We start from the raw sequence: 12441 nt of genomic DNA on the forward strand, positions 1-12441 counted from the left end.
CTGCTTTTCAGAATTTGGGGTACAAATATTAAGTATCACTGCAAAATTTTATTAATACTCTTTTTTATGCTCAGAATTCGTATTTTGATATATCTGAGCATGTAAGGTTGGAATGAGGAAAGCCAAAGCTTACCCTCAATCTGAAAGAGAACATGTGAGACAAGAGCTTCTACAGGCCCACTGGCAGGTTGCAGCATCTCTCTGAGATGACACAGGGACTGATTCTGATTAAGAATTTTATTAATGACTTGGGAAAGAGGATGGGGTATACTGGGTATACTCTCAGCAGATGTGCAGTTGTTAGCAAAGGGGGCTGGCACTGGTGGTGTAGACATAGAAAAAGACTGAGGGTCAAGATGGGCTACAAACTGACTCTGGTCAGCAGTGTACCCTTGAAATAAGGAAGTTCAACTTGTGCTGTATAAGAAATAAGGTGGGCACTGGTTCAAGGAGATGATTCTTCCTGTCTACTCATCATCTATAAAACTACATCTGGACTGCTGTATCCAGTTGTGGACACTCCAGTATATGAAAGATATTGGCAGGGTCATCAAGTCAGCCAGGGGTTGGAGTACCTAACGTAGGAGTTGAAGTTGAGAGAACAGGGTTCATTCAGTCTTCAGAGCAAGCAGACAGAGAACTTAACTGTTCAACCACCTTGTTGGAGGATACAGAGAAGACAGACCTGGACTCTTCTCAGACTGCACAGTGAAAGAATAAGAGGCAAAAGACAAACTGTAACAAGAGGAATCATGGTTAGATACCAGGATTTTTTTTTTCTATAATGAAGATGATCAAAGCTTGGAACAAGCTGCAGAATTTGAGAAGCTGTGGACCGTCCGTCTGTAGACAAATGCGCAATACTCAAATATAAAATGACTGGAGTAACCTTATCTAACCGAATTGGCCCTGCTTTTAGTGAAGATTTGGAATAAATTACTTCAAAAGGTTCCTTCAACCTAAATAATTTTGTGCTTCTGTATTTTCCTTCTCTGCAGGGACTAGTCTGTACCTCATTCAACTTGCTTATAAACATAAGATTAACGTAATATGCAGCCATAGCTCCAAAAAACAAAGCTCAGATAGGATAGAGGCTGCATTGGAGGCTGAATGACACTTTGTTAAACCTGACATGCAAAACAGTCTCAACCAACATTGAGCTACAAGACTGATTACGGCTTCATCTCCTTTGAACTGGGAAGTCATCCTGATACTGAGGGATATCAGAAGAGACAAGCAAGAGACTCGAAAGAACTTGGCAATGTCAGGCAGTTTGTGAGCCCTTTGAAAGAAAAAGTACACAGTGCTGATGTTGACGTTGAATCGGTCTTCAAGTTCAAAATGAATAAGGTTAAAGAGATGTCCTGTACTGGTACCAGCCCTGTTCAGACTGGCTAGCCAGATGGTGGAGGCCCAAACACAGGCCCCTCATTGGCCCCCTCAGAATCAGTCATTCTTTAACAGAAAGGGAATAGGAACCTCTTCCTCACACCAAAGAGAAATCACTGGTGACCAATACAAGTAGCACCTTCACAAGTCCCACGAGTACCAGACACTTCTGGCTAATGATAAGATTTTGACTTTGAGTCTCCAAAACATTTATTTCATAGCCCTCCTTAGATCCATCACAGGTAACACTTTCATGTTGGACACTGGTTATTCCATTTCATGCAGCTCCTTTGGTGCAATTCCTTTGAAGAATATCCTGCAGCGCTACTTTCTTTCTTTGTAGCTTTGCAGTAGCAAATCAGCTTTTGAATTCAACAGACACATCTTCAGATACAGCTTCATCAGATACATCTTAGAAGCTGGTGCCACTGTCACACATAAGATTGGCTTCGGCTTTCGCGGCTGTTGAAGTGGCCAGCATCGAAATCAGTAATGCAAACTCTACCAGCAGCCACAGTACCTGCTTTCAATCACAAACTCATGAGGAAACACATGCCAGAGTGAGAGTTAGTGATTTATACTAGTTTATCCAGTCACAGTTTGTGCATAATTATAGTGCCTGGATCTGAAGAGAATCAGATTGACCTCTCTAGTCTGAGTTAATACTCATGGCACAAAAGTCATGGAAGAAGTGACCTTTACACAAGGCACCTGTCTAGGATATCATTTTGTCCTGGGCAAAAGACACGACAGAGTCCTTGGCTGTTTGGTAGCAGGCCCGCCGTGTGTCTAGTTTAGTCATTCCAAACCTATAAAGCTAATAAGAAAGCTGTGACCTATGCAAAGGCAAGGGTCAGGGAATACCGTCGTACATTGGCATTCAGGGTAAACAGCATAGGCTCTAATCTGTTTTGTAGTGCAAGTGTCTCCTGACCAAAGCTCCTAACAAAGACATCGTAGCTCATGCGCAACATGCTACACACCTCATTTTCACTTTCTATTAACCTTTTCTCGTGGGCTCAAGTGTACAGAAAAACCTTCTGTCATCGTTATGTATGTGCAGAACACATAGCTGGAAGAGCTGGAAATGTATGTGTATACTCATCCTCCCAAATTCTTCATCTTAAGGCTATGGAGATGCTGAGGTCAGGAGTAAAGGGAGATAAAAAAAGATTTTTACTTGACTTAGGACAAATGCTATGAAAATTACCTAATCACAGTTTTCAGTGCTAAAAACAACATAAATTTTAAAATGCCAAAAATCTGCAAGTATGAGTAGAGAAGGGAAGTGTTTTGTCTAACTACTTTGTGCTTTTGACTGCACTTTGAGTTTAGTAAGTCCCCTTTTTCCTTTATAGTCAGAAGCTACTTTCTCGTATTTGTTGACCTTTCACAGAGCAACAGAGAGGAAACAAGCACCCCATAACACAAGAATCTCCAAAAGAAACCAAGCGCCATGTTTGTCCCTGTGAATATCGTTCACATAAGTAGTGCCCCTATACTGTGAGTTCCACACACACAAGTCCTTTTAGGGTGGGACAGTAGTGCATGTATAGCATCTTCTGCTATTAGCTCTCGATCTTGGTCATTACTTGAGGGAAAAACTGAAGCAATAACATATAATTGCGAGACTTGTTACTGGTGACTTGTTACTGGAACTATAAATTAAAATTTTTTAATTAAGGCTGCTTGAAAAAGAGGAAGCAATCAGGTCTAGCAGAATTCAAAACCCAGGAAAAAAATATCTGCTGGAAAAGTCAGTAATACAAAAAGTAAATTTACTGATCTGAAAAGGAGAAAAGTATTTATATGTTTTAGGTCAGAAGTTTAAAGGAAAAGGCACATTAGATATAATGTCATACAATAAAACAGCCTGTGACATGACAGCCATTAGCAAAACAGCGGCATTATAATAAATAAATAAATAAAAATCGATAAAAATGCAGAAAGGGGAGATTAGGTCATAAAGAGTAACAATTCCCTCAAAAAATTCTAAATGGAAATGACAGCTTCTTGGACCAGCTAAAAAGATATATTACTTTCAACGTAATACCTACTAGTTGGTGCAAGTAGTAACTATAGTCGACCCACTAAGCAATGGTGACCACAGTCTAATTACATTCAGAATCCTTGGGGAAAGAAAAATATGAAAATCTAAGCCATGTAACTAATAAAATATTTGGAAAACTGCAAACACATCCATTCAATCTTAAATAAAACCGTGGAAAAGACGGAAGCACGAGTGCTTCTGAGCATAAAACAGTCTTATGAACAGACCCTAAAAAGCAAGTCCAGAGGCATTACCCACCAGTTTGTCTAACACAGGGCTTGTGCAGCTTCCTCTAGTGTTGGGGAAACAGTGAGAGAGATGAGACGGGATTAAGCCAGAGCACCGATTTCTGCCTATATGGCAATCCTTATGTTTCAAATTAAGAAGAACAAATCACACTGATTCTGAAAAGTACATATACCTTAAAGAGAAAGCTCTGTTAGGATAGCGGACAACTTCTGTCATGAACTTTTTGATTTACAGTATAATTGATTTTGTTCTGTTCTGAGAACCGGGAAATTGGGTAACTCAACATTTTCCCAGGAGCAAACCAAAAGCTTTTGATAATGTCTTTTCTTCTCTTTTCCAATCCATTCCAGCAAAGAGAACAATTCTGCTTTTCATATATTGATAATCTATCCTGTTTACGATATAAATAACGCAGACACCTTATTCTGAGCATTTGTGGCTTTTTGTTTCCCTCTTACTTTTCTGTGCAGGGCATTTCAAAGTAAAACACAAAAAATACTGATGGTTTGAAACGTCTTTAAATTGCTGGACAGATTTTAGTAGACAAAACTCACCGCTCGTATCTGAATATAGCTATTTGTATTTCTGAACTTACTGCAAGATAATCTGGGCCATCTTTGTTGTAAACAAACAAAAGCAATCCATTCAGTTGATCTGTTCGAAACTTGAATGAGATCTCAAATTCCAGTCCACCACTGAAAACACCTGAATGCAGTTCCAGGAACCCTTGAAAGAAAGTAGATATGTGTGTCAGTGAAATCATACAGGTTTGAGGAACCAAAAGCAAAAATATTAGATGCTACTCTCTACTTTGATGTGAAGAACTCAGAGGTTTCGTGATTAAGGTTTACAACAACTTTATCTCTCAGTTTTGCAAAGGAGAGTTACCCATTCCTCCTTTAAGTGGTAGTTCTTCTGTAAACCCAGAAACTGAACTTTAAACCAATTAATTATTCAAAAATAATCCTGTATGACTAGGACTGCTTTGAAAAGCAGATCACTGCGATACTTCTTAACATGATCACCCTTTATGTGTCAAGAACATAACGGCTAGTGCAGTTGTACAGCAAACTACCTTTGCCAAGAAAATGTGCTCCTTCTGAGAGGACAATGGGGCATCCTTCCCAAATAGGATAGACATTGTTTTGCTCTTCAGCATCCTGCCAGTTCAAAGGTTCCCAGTTTTCAGAAGGAGTATGAACTTTTTTCAAAGATATGTCACTGAGACACCCCACAAATCCTTTCTGGACTATCATCTTCATCCCTGCGAAAAGGGAAATTACTTTTTCAAGAGAATCACCAGACAACGGGGATTAATTTCTAGGTTTTATACACGCTCACCCTATCATATATGTGTGCACTGGTAACTAACCATCAATCACCTCATACAGATGGTCTCCAAGCTAAATCCAGGTTTCTGGTTGGGTCTAGTCACTAAGGACAACAGCTACTGCTATGTTGCTACAAAATATTAAACTTTTTACAGGTACTTTCAAATCGACAGTGTAAATCTACTCCATGAAGATTCCAAGGAAAGTTTTCAGGTTTAGTCTCTTTAAATAAAACTGTAATTGTGAAGAACAGCATTCATCTGCTGAATAGGAGGAAACAGTGCTGCAGAGGCTAAGGCAGATGAATACATATTTAGAAGATTCATCAGGAAATTTTTCTTTCTGTATTTATATAAAAAAATAGTGATTCACAGTTGCTATCATTTTCTTCACTGGGGCCAAAACCACCAAGTAGATTTTACAGATGGTGTTCTCTTGAATGGTATTTATAGTCAAGCTCATTCTGATTATTTATCTCAGGTTCTTGAGGGAGGCATCCTGGGTTATTTCATGAACCAAAGTTTTAGAAGAACACATGCACATATTTCTGGTTGTATTAAAGTGATGCAAAGGATAGAGGAAGTTGTACTCTAGAACATCAAGTCATCAACTAGATTTCACGTCCTTATCAGTGGTGGGAATACAAACAATACAAACATTTTGGCTTTCAGGTTAATATGAAAACAACACAAGCCTGGATACGAATCCACTGAGAACCGCTGGCTGTACACTGGTTTTGTATGCAGTCACCCCTCTGTTATCTGCTGGTATAATATATCACATTTATATATGAAGACATATGTTTATTGATTCTTCTGGGAGCCAGCTCCAATCCAGCCCCACATAAATATAGCTGTAGAATAAAGATATATTCATACACTACTGAGTTCAATGCAACAATCCCCGAAGGGTCCAAACACTCACCAAAAAAAGCCAGCATATTGTGTCCCTGCACAACCCTGTGCTGAAGCTGATAAAAACAATGCCCATGTGTACTTTGCAAAAGAATTTGGGAATCTGGCATGTAAAACATACCCACAAGTTTTGTGTGCATAAAACTCATTAAAATGTACACGAACCTCATACACTCTGTTACCGCTGATAAAATCAGCTATACAGATATTTCAATCTATCCTGAAAGGCAAAATTTGAGAAACTGTACAGACGCCTTCTCGATTAAAACAATTACGTAAATAATTCTGCAAATTAATTTCCTCCTGTTTCTGACACAATGTCAATACAGCCTATGGGACTGCAAAGGCAGTTAACTCAGTGCCCCTGTATAGGACTTGCCATATTATACAGACCACAGTCATACTCACCTACATCCTTTCTTACAATAGTGTAACCCTGTGGAAGTCCTCCAACAAAAACTCCCGTGTTCTCTCCAATAATGGTACTGCCACTAGTTGCTAAGGAAGAACCTGAATGAAATAGGTCATTATTCTTGTGTTCAAGGGTTTCAACAGATTTTCAGCTCAGTAACAGAATATTGACACTTGAGAAGAGAGGTTAATGTAACACAATAGCCTAATGCTTGCCAGTAGATACCCTGGAAATATTTACAGCTCTGTTTTACAAAAGTCTATTAACACAATCATAGAGTCACAAGCACAAGATGACAAGCCCCTCACACTTCGGATTAAACCACCACAGATTGACAGTGGACAGATACCTCAGATGCACAGATGAAACAGTAGTGAATTTGTCAGAAAACCTGAGAGAATTTTTTGATGTATAGTTGAAGACACACAAGTGAGCAACACCCTGAGTAATACCAAAACAATAAAGGAAAACAGAACTGGAGTGATTACCTGTGTACTGCCCATCAACCGTGATGTTTCCCAGTGCCTGAATTCTTGTAGCAACTATCTGGTGCCAACTGTTATCATTGTACTCTTTTCCACCATCATTAGTTGGAGTGACTGCTACCGCAGATCCCTTTTTATTAACAGGAGAATGTGATTTAGAACATTATGAAGGTAAGATTTAGAATTATACATACTCTTTATACCACTCTGTAGTATGTAACAGCTAAAAGTAAAGACAAAAGTTCTCTGTTTAACTTCTTTCAGAATACTGAATGTAGTTTAGGACTGATTTCCCCACTAAATTAACCTTCTCAAATAATGAATGAGGGATCAAGGATCCAGTTCAGTTTCTATTAAAAATAGAAAACCCTGTGTAGTTTCCCTGATAAAGATGAGGATGAGGCACAAATTACTGAGGGTCATGTCACTTGGATTTTTTAATGAAGTCTCTGTTTAACTACTTCAGGGATTGCTGTAGGTGTGAAGTTTGATGGCCATGATTCAATGTGCCATCCGCAGAAAAAAAAAAAAAGGCAACTGCACATCAGGATTGTTGACCTGTCTACAGGAAGGGACCCAAAGGAGATACGTGTTTGTCCTGTACCTATTAACCTGGTATCAAAAGGACTTGAATTTTTAGGCGAGAGAATACAATACATTTATGAAGGAAAAGGTCATACCAAGAGATTCGGGGGGGTGGGGGGTGGAAAATAGAAAGTAGTTATTGAGGATGGTTTTACTATACAAGGGATGCTTTTAAAAATGTTTTAAAATTTAACTAGAATTCTTACTTTATTTTATTAAAACAAAAAATATAGTAATATGAAGGGGTGATTTTAGAGACATCCATGACAAAATGCAGAGAAATCTTTTCTGAATTGCTGAGTAAGAGGCATGTAACAGATGCTGTGGCCAAACCAAATCTCAAGACTGTAAACAACCAAACGAAATACCCCATAAATTCATACAATGATGCAATTAAAATAAAATTAATGTATTTCAAGAATTTTCCTGAGATTTATATGCAAATAGTCTTCTAACTTCTCAATAATTCCTCTAATATTGTCTCAGGACCTCGTACCATACTTGAACCATGTGGGAACTCAATGTCATTCTGCTGAATTCATAGAACGGCATTGTCCTATGTAGTAAGAAACTACAAATGGAAAAAACACTTCTTTGCACAGGCACTACATTTTAAAGATTCAGGACCTCTGCAGTTACTTTATGGCTTAAGACAGGTTTCAAAAGACAATTTCCAAAAAATATGTGAAAGAAAAATAAAAGGTTCTTTATAATTTGGGGGTCTGACTTGTTACTTTACAGTAGCAAACCAGACAGTTCCAAATTATGATTATTTTCCAGACCTTCTAGTACACTTTCTGGCTCAAGGACCTTAGAGTTCTGCATATGAAGAAAACCTGTTGATAAGAACACCCATCTATTGTGATTAATACTAAAAAGGTCTTGTTAGAATTTAGTATTCTACCTTTAGCGACGCGCATCTGTTAGAAACTGCTTGTCAGCATATAGATTTATAAACACAGCATAGATTTTACTACATAGATTGAACTGGGGACTGTCATTGTATCCTATGTATGAAAATATATAGGTGGTGTACATATGTACACGATTACAGAACAAATAGTTTCCCATTAATATTTGCTGCATGTTTCCAACTCCGTTCAGCCAGCGTCTTGGTACTGAGGCAGCTCGTATAGCAGTCCTTGGTCCCATGATAACAATACAAAGCTATATATCCTTACACACTAATGTGCACGTTTTCATATACTATTTTTTATTGTCTTCTCTCCTATTTCAACATTTTAATATTTTACAAACACGCATTTCATTATCGTAGTTTAATAATTAAAACCAGAACTGGTGTCATGCCCAATTAATGTGCCCTGGTAGCATGCCCATTAGTTTTTCCATTAGTGAATTCAACAATACTAATGGGATTACTAGCATGGGATGCTAATTGGGCGTGACATAAGAAACTGGCTTACTTCTTAGCATACCCTTGCTAATGATGAAATTAATGAGCATTTTATTAAATGCTGTCTCATCAAAGTGTACTTAGTTAGCGTTAAAATTGTTACAAACGATGCTGCATTCTAAAGATCAGGTGCCTGAATAAGTGGTTCTTCATATTGTGTTTGGAAACAGTCTAGAGCATCAAAGGTTTCATACATCAGAAACCACATTTATTTGTAACCAGTTCAATCTGGGACCACACAACCACATGTGCTAACCTGTGCTCAATTTTTTGGGGGGGGTGGTGGGGCAGGTGGAAGACAGCATTGAGGGTTCAGCATGTGCTTCTACACCACATTCTATCCAGAATTACTTGAGTGACTGTGATCGTATTCAAATATCCGGTTGTGAAATAGCTTGTTATGCACTGGGAACCAAATCTGGATTAGTTTGCTAAGCCATACAATAAGTCTCAGCAATAAATGAGTAAATATGAATCTCTGGGGCTTTTCATGCTGATGATTACACTCATGTAGAAAAATCACAAATATAGATCCTAGAGCCTAGGTGCCAAAGTCTAAATATAACTACACTTCTGCCAGTCAAGTTCTTTCAATACCCAAACTCCTACAACTGAGAAGGTGAACAAGCACTGAAGTTTTTCCAATACCAAGCAGCAAGGTATAGACAAGATTCAGAGCTAGGTATTTTCCCTCTTCCTTTTTTGGGGAGTAACAGCTCATCCCAGACTGTGCCTACTACTTTGGCCACTGCACAAACCAGAGGCAAGGAGAAAAGTATCGAGTGTTCCTCCTCTTTGTGTGTCAAGTTTGGAAAATGGAAGAGTTGGATTCAATTCTCTCCATATTGAGAAGTCAAATACGCTATCCTCAGAAGACTGTTCTAATCACTAAAGAAAATGGTGCTCCAGACTGGCCCTAAATTTCCACCGTTAGTGATTTCACTTTGTATAAAATATTCAGTGGTTCCTTGGGAAAGAGATAGAACAAATGACCTGTAACAACTGAAAGATAACTATAAATTTAGCTAGAGTGGATTGTGTAGTTCAGAGGTGGATTTAAAGGCATCCTGATGAGAAGAAACTCCACAGACAGCTGAAGGTTTGCAGACACACTGAGTTTGGAGGAAGGTGTATGAAACAATTTGATTATGCAGACAAGACTGAGGAAGACATCTGTTCATTAAAAACCTCATGCTTCCTGGACCATGAGTAGAAACCTGCAAAGAATGACAGTAAAACAATAAAGAAGGAGAAATGAGCAGCTAGACAACACACAAGAGAGACAAAAGAGATGATCCTCAGACAACAGACAGATGAATGGTGGTGTACATGAAGTCGAGAGCAGTATGAATGGACAGAAAGAAAAGGATTTGAAATTAACACTAAGAGAAGGAAGAAGTTAAGCTGCTGAAGACTCCCCACTAAGACGACAGCAGGACTATCCCCAAAGCAGATACAACAAAGAGAAAATGCACTGCTGATCATGAGCAAAGATACATACAACAATCCTGAAAGGGACTAAGGGTACAAATAATTAACCTGCGACAGGTCACAGCTGGAAGGGAGCACAGAATATTACACCACGCTGCTCTAGATAAAAAGCAGCAGTGACACAGTTGTCATCAAAAAGAATTTTTGTCATTTTTAAGAGAAAAGCACAGAGGCAAGGCCATAAATGCTTATTATATATGCCAAGAACATAATTAGAGAAAACAATGCATATAACCTGGTTAAGAAACCACGTGATGTCAATAGGTAGTAATTAAAGCATTCACACACCAATGCAAACTGTGATGCACAAAAGAAGAAATAAGAATTGCTGCTACAGACCATGATACCTGGCATTATAGGAGAAGAACAACAAATAATGGCAAAAAAACCCCCCACGCTATAGAGAAAACATAGAAACAAAGGTAAAGGTATAAGGTGGCCCTTATATAATAAGCATAATAAGGATACAGAAAACTGAAAAATTTTGGTAACTGGATTTTCAGAGGTAAAACTTTTTCAAAAGGATACTACAAGAAATATATTCATATAGGCCACAGTACCCTGCTTCTGAATCTGAGAATGTACAGTAATCTCTTCCACATTATTAATGAGAAATTAGAAAGCATTAGCTTTCAAGGTAACAAATCAATGGTTAATTCCTACGTTATTCCTGAATGCCTTCAATGACAGGTTTGTTTGGGTTTTTTTTTCTATAAACAGTCACTGAGCCAGCAATATACGTTATTTTAGACTTTGTAAGATGACACAGCAATATGGAAGTGATGCTTCTAAAAATCAGCATGGGACAGAACTGTCCGACTCAAATTAAAGGGAAACATAAACAAAGATACATTCATAAACAAGTAATTTGTTTAAATTCAAGCCAGTAAGTATTGAAAATATTAGCTGAACTGAGAAGTTCTAGAGCATGAATATGGACAAGACCTGCATCTTTGCAGTTAAAAGACAGAGCAAAAAGGGGCTTAAATTAAAGAGAAAAAACCCCAGAAGTTCCAAAGCAGCCACTCTTCCACCTGTTCTCCTTCCTCCCCATCTGCAGATACTGTGAATCCAAGCAAACACAAAAATTTCTAGGGAATGAGTCCAACCTAGCTGACATAAAGCTACTTCAGAAGGAGCAAATCTGCAAGGAGGGTGAGGGATACTATTTGAAGCACTAAAATGCTCATTGAAAGATATTCACTCCCATTGAAACAAACAACCAAAAATAAATCAAACTACTACACCTAGAAGGATCTTGCAAAGGAAATAAAAATTCCTTTTCAGTTAAGTGAAGGTATAAGTGTAAAAGAGATAAACCAGAACTGGTATCTACTAAAATGTGGATAAGGACAACAATAAGCATGGTCTCAAAAACCGAAGTACACAATAATTCTGTTAGCACAAACAAAAGAAGATAAAGCCTGTGTGCAAACGCAGTGGAGATTTGTCGCGGGGTCAGAAGCAGATTTAATGTTTTCTAGCAAGGGGATCACAGAACACACCATCCTCTGTGCAGCGCCCTGCATCCTCTATACATTCTCCAAAGCTTCACGGCTGCACGACACCTCTCCAAGTTCATGGAGCACCACTGCTTGGGCCACGGCAGAGCTCAGAAAGCAAATGTTAACAGTGGATCATAAAATCTCTAATCCTCACCATTTTATACCATTAAGCACTTCTGTTCATCCCCCTGGAGCAGCAGACACAACGCCAATCACATAACTAGGCACTGAGGCATGACAGAGGACACGACTGGCACAGAGACCAAGCCTTGCAGCAAGACAGAGGCAGTGGTAACCTTACAATAAGGATTATGGACACCTATGATACCACATTTTGTTAAAGTCATTAGAAAATCCAGTAATTACTTACAGTTTCTTGCATAATTATTAAATACAAATGAGTCTGTAACACTTTTTTGTTCCATGAGGAGATCCAATTTCAGGATGCAGAAAAAACAGAAAATTCCCAAACAAAAATGCAAGGAATACGCCCTTATTTCTAATTTTGTATAATTTATTCAATAATATTTCCCTTATTTATTTTTGTGCTATGGTCATTATTACTAGAAGCGAGATACTACTTTCACTGCATTAATGGCAAGACGCTGATTTCAGC

General features: G+C 38.3%; 1 protein-coding gene across 1 annotated transcript in view; it reads right to left on the reverse strand.

The window, feature by feature from the left end:
* Window positions 1-12441, reverse strand: part of LOC104501823 (usherin-like) — a gene marked incomplete at both ends in the record, with an annotated part of 125941 nt that overhangs the window by 112920 nt on the left and 580 nt on the right. Inside the window, 4 exons of the mRNA XM_010145701.1 lie at window positions 4284-4414; window positions 4764-4952; window positions 6342-6443; window positions 6834-6960. Of these exons, the coding sequence (XP_010144003.1) occupies window positions 4284-4414; window positions 4764-4952; window positions 6342-6443; window positions 6834-6960 (549 nt within the window). The remainder of the gene's footprint in view (window positions 1-4283; window positions 4415-4763; window positions 4953-6341; window positions 6444-6833; window positions 6961-12441) is intronic.

The sequence above is a fragment of the Buceros rhinoceros genome, unplaced genomic scaffold, assembly GCF_000710305.1.
Source record: "Buceros rhinoceros silvestris isolate BGI_N320 unplaced genomic scaffold, ASM71030v1 scaffold7561, whole genome shotgun sequence".
Lineage (NCBI taxonomy): Eukaryota > Metazoa > Chordata > Aves > Bucerotiformes > Bucerotidae > Buceros > Buceros rhinoceros.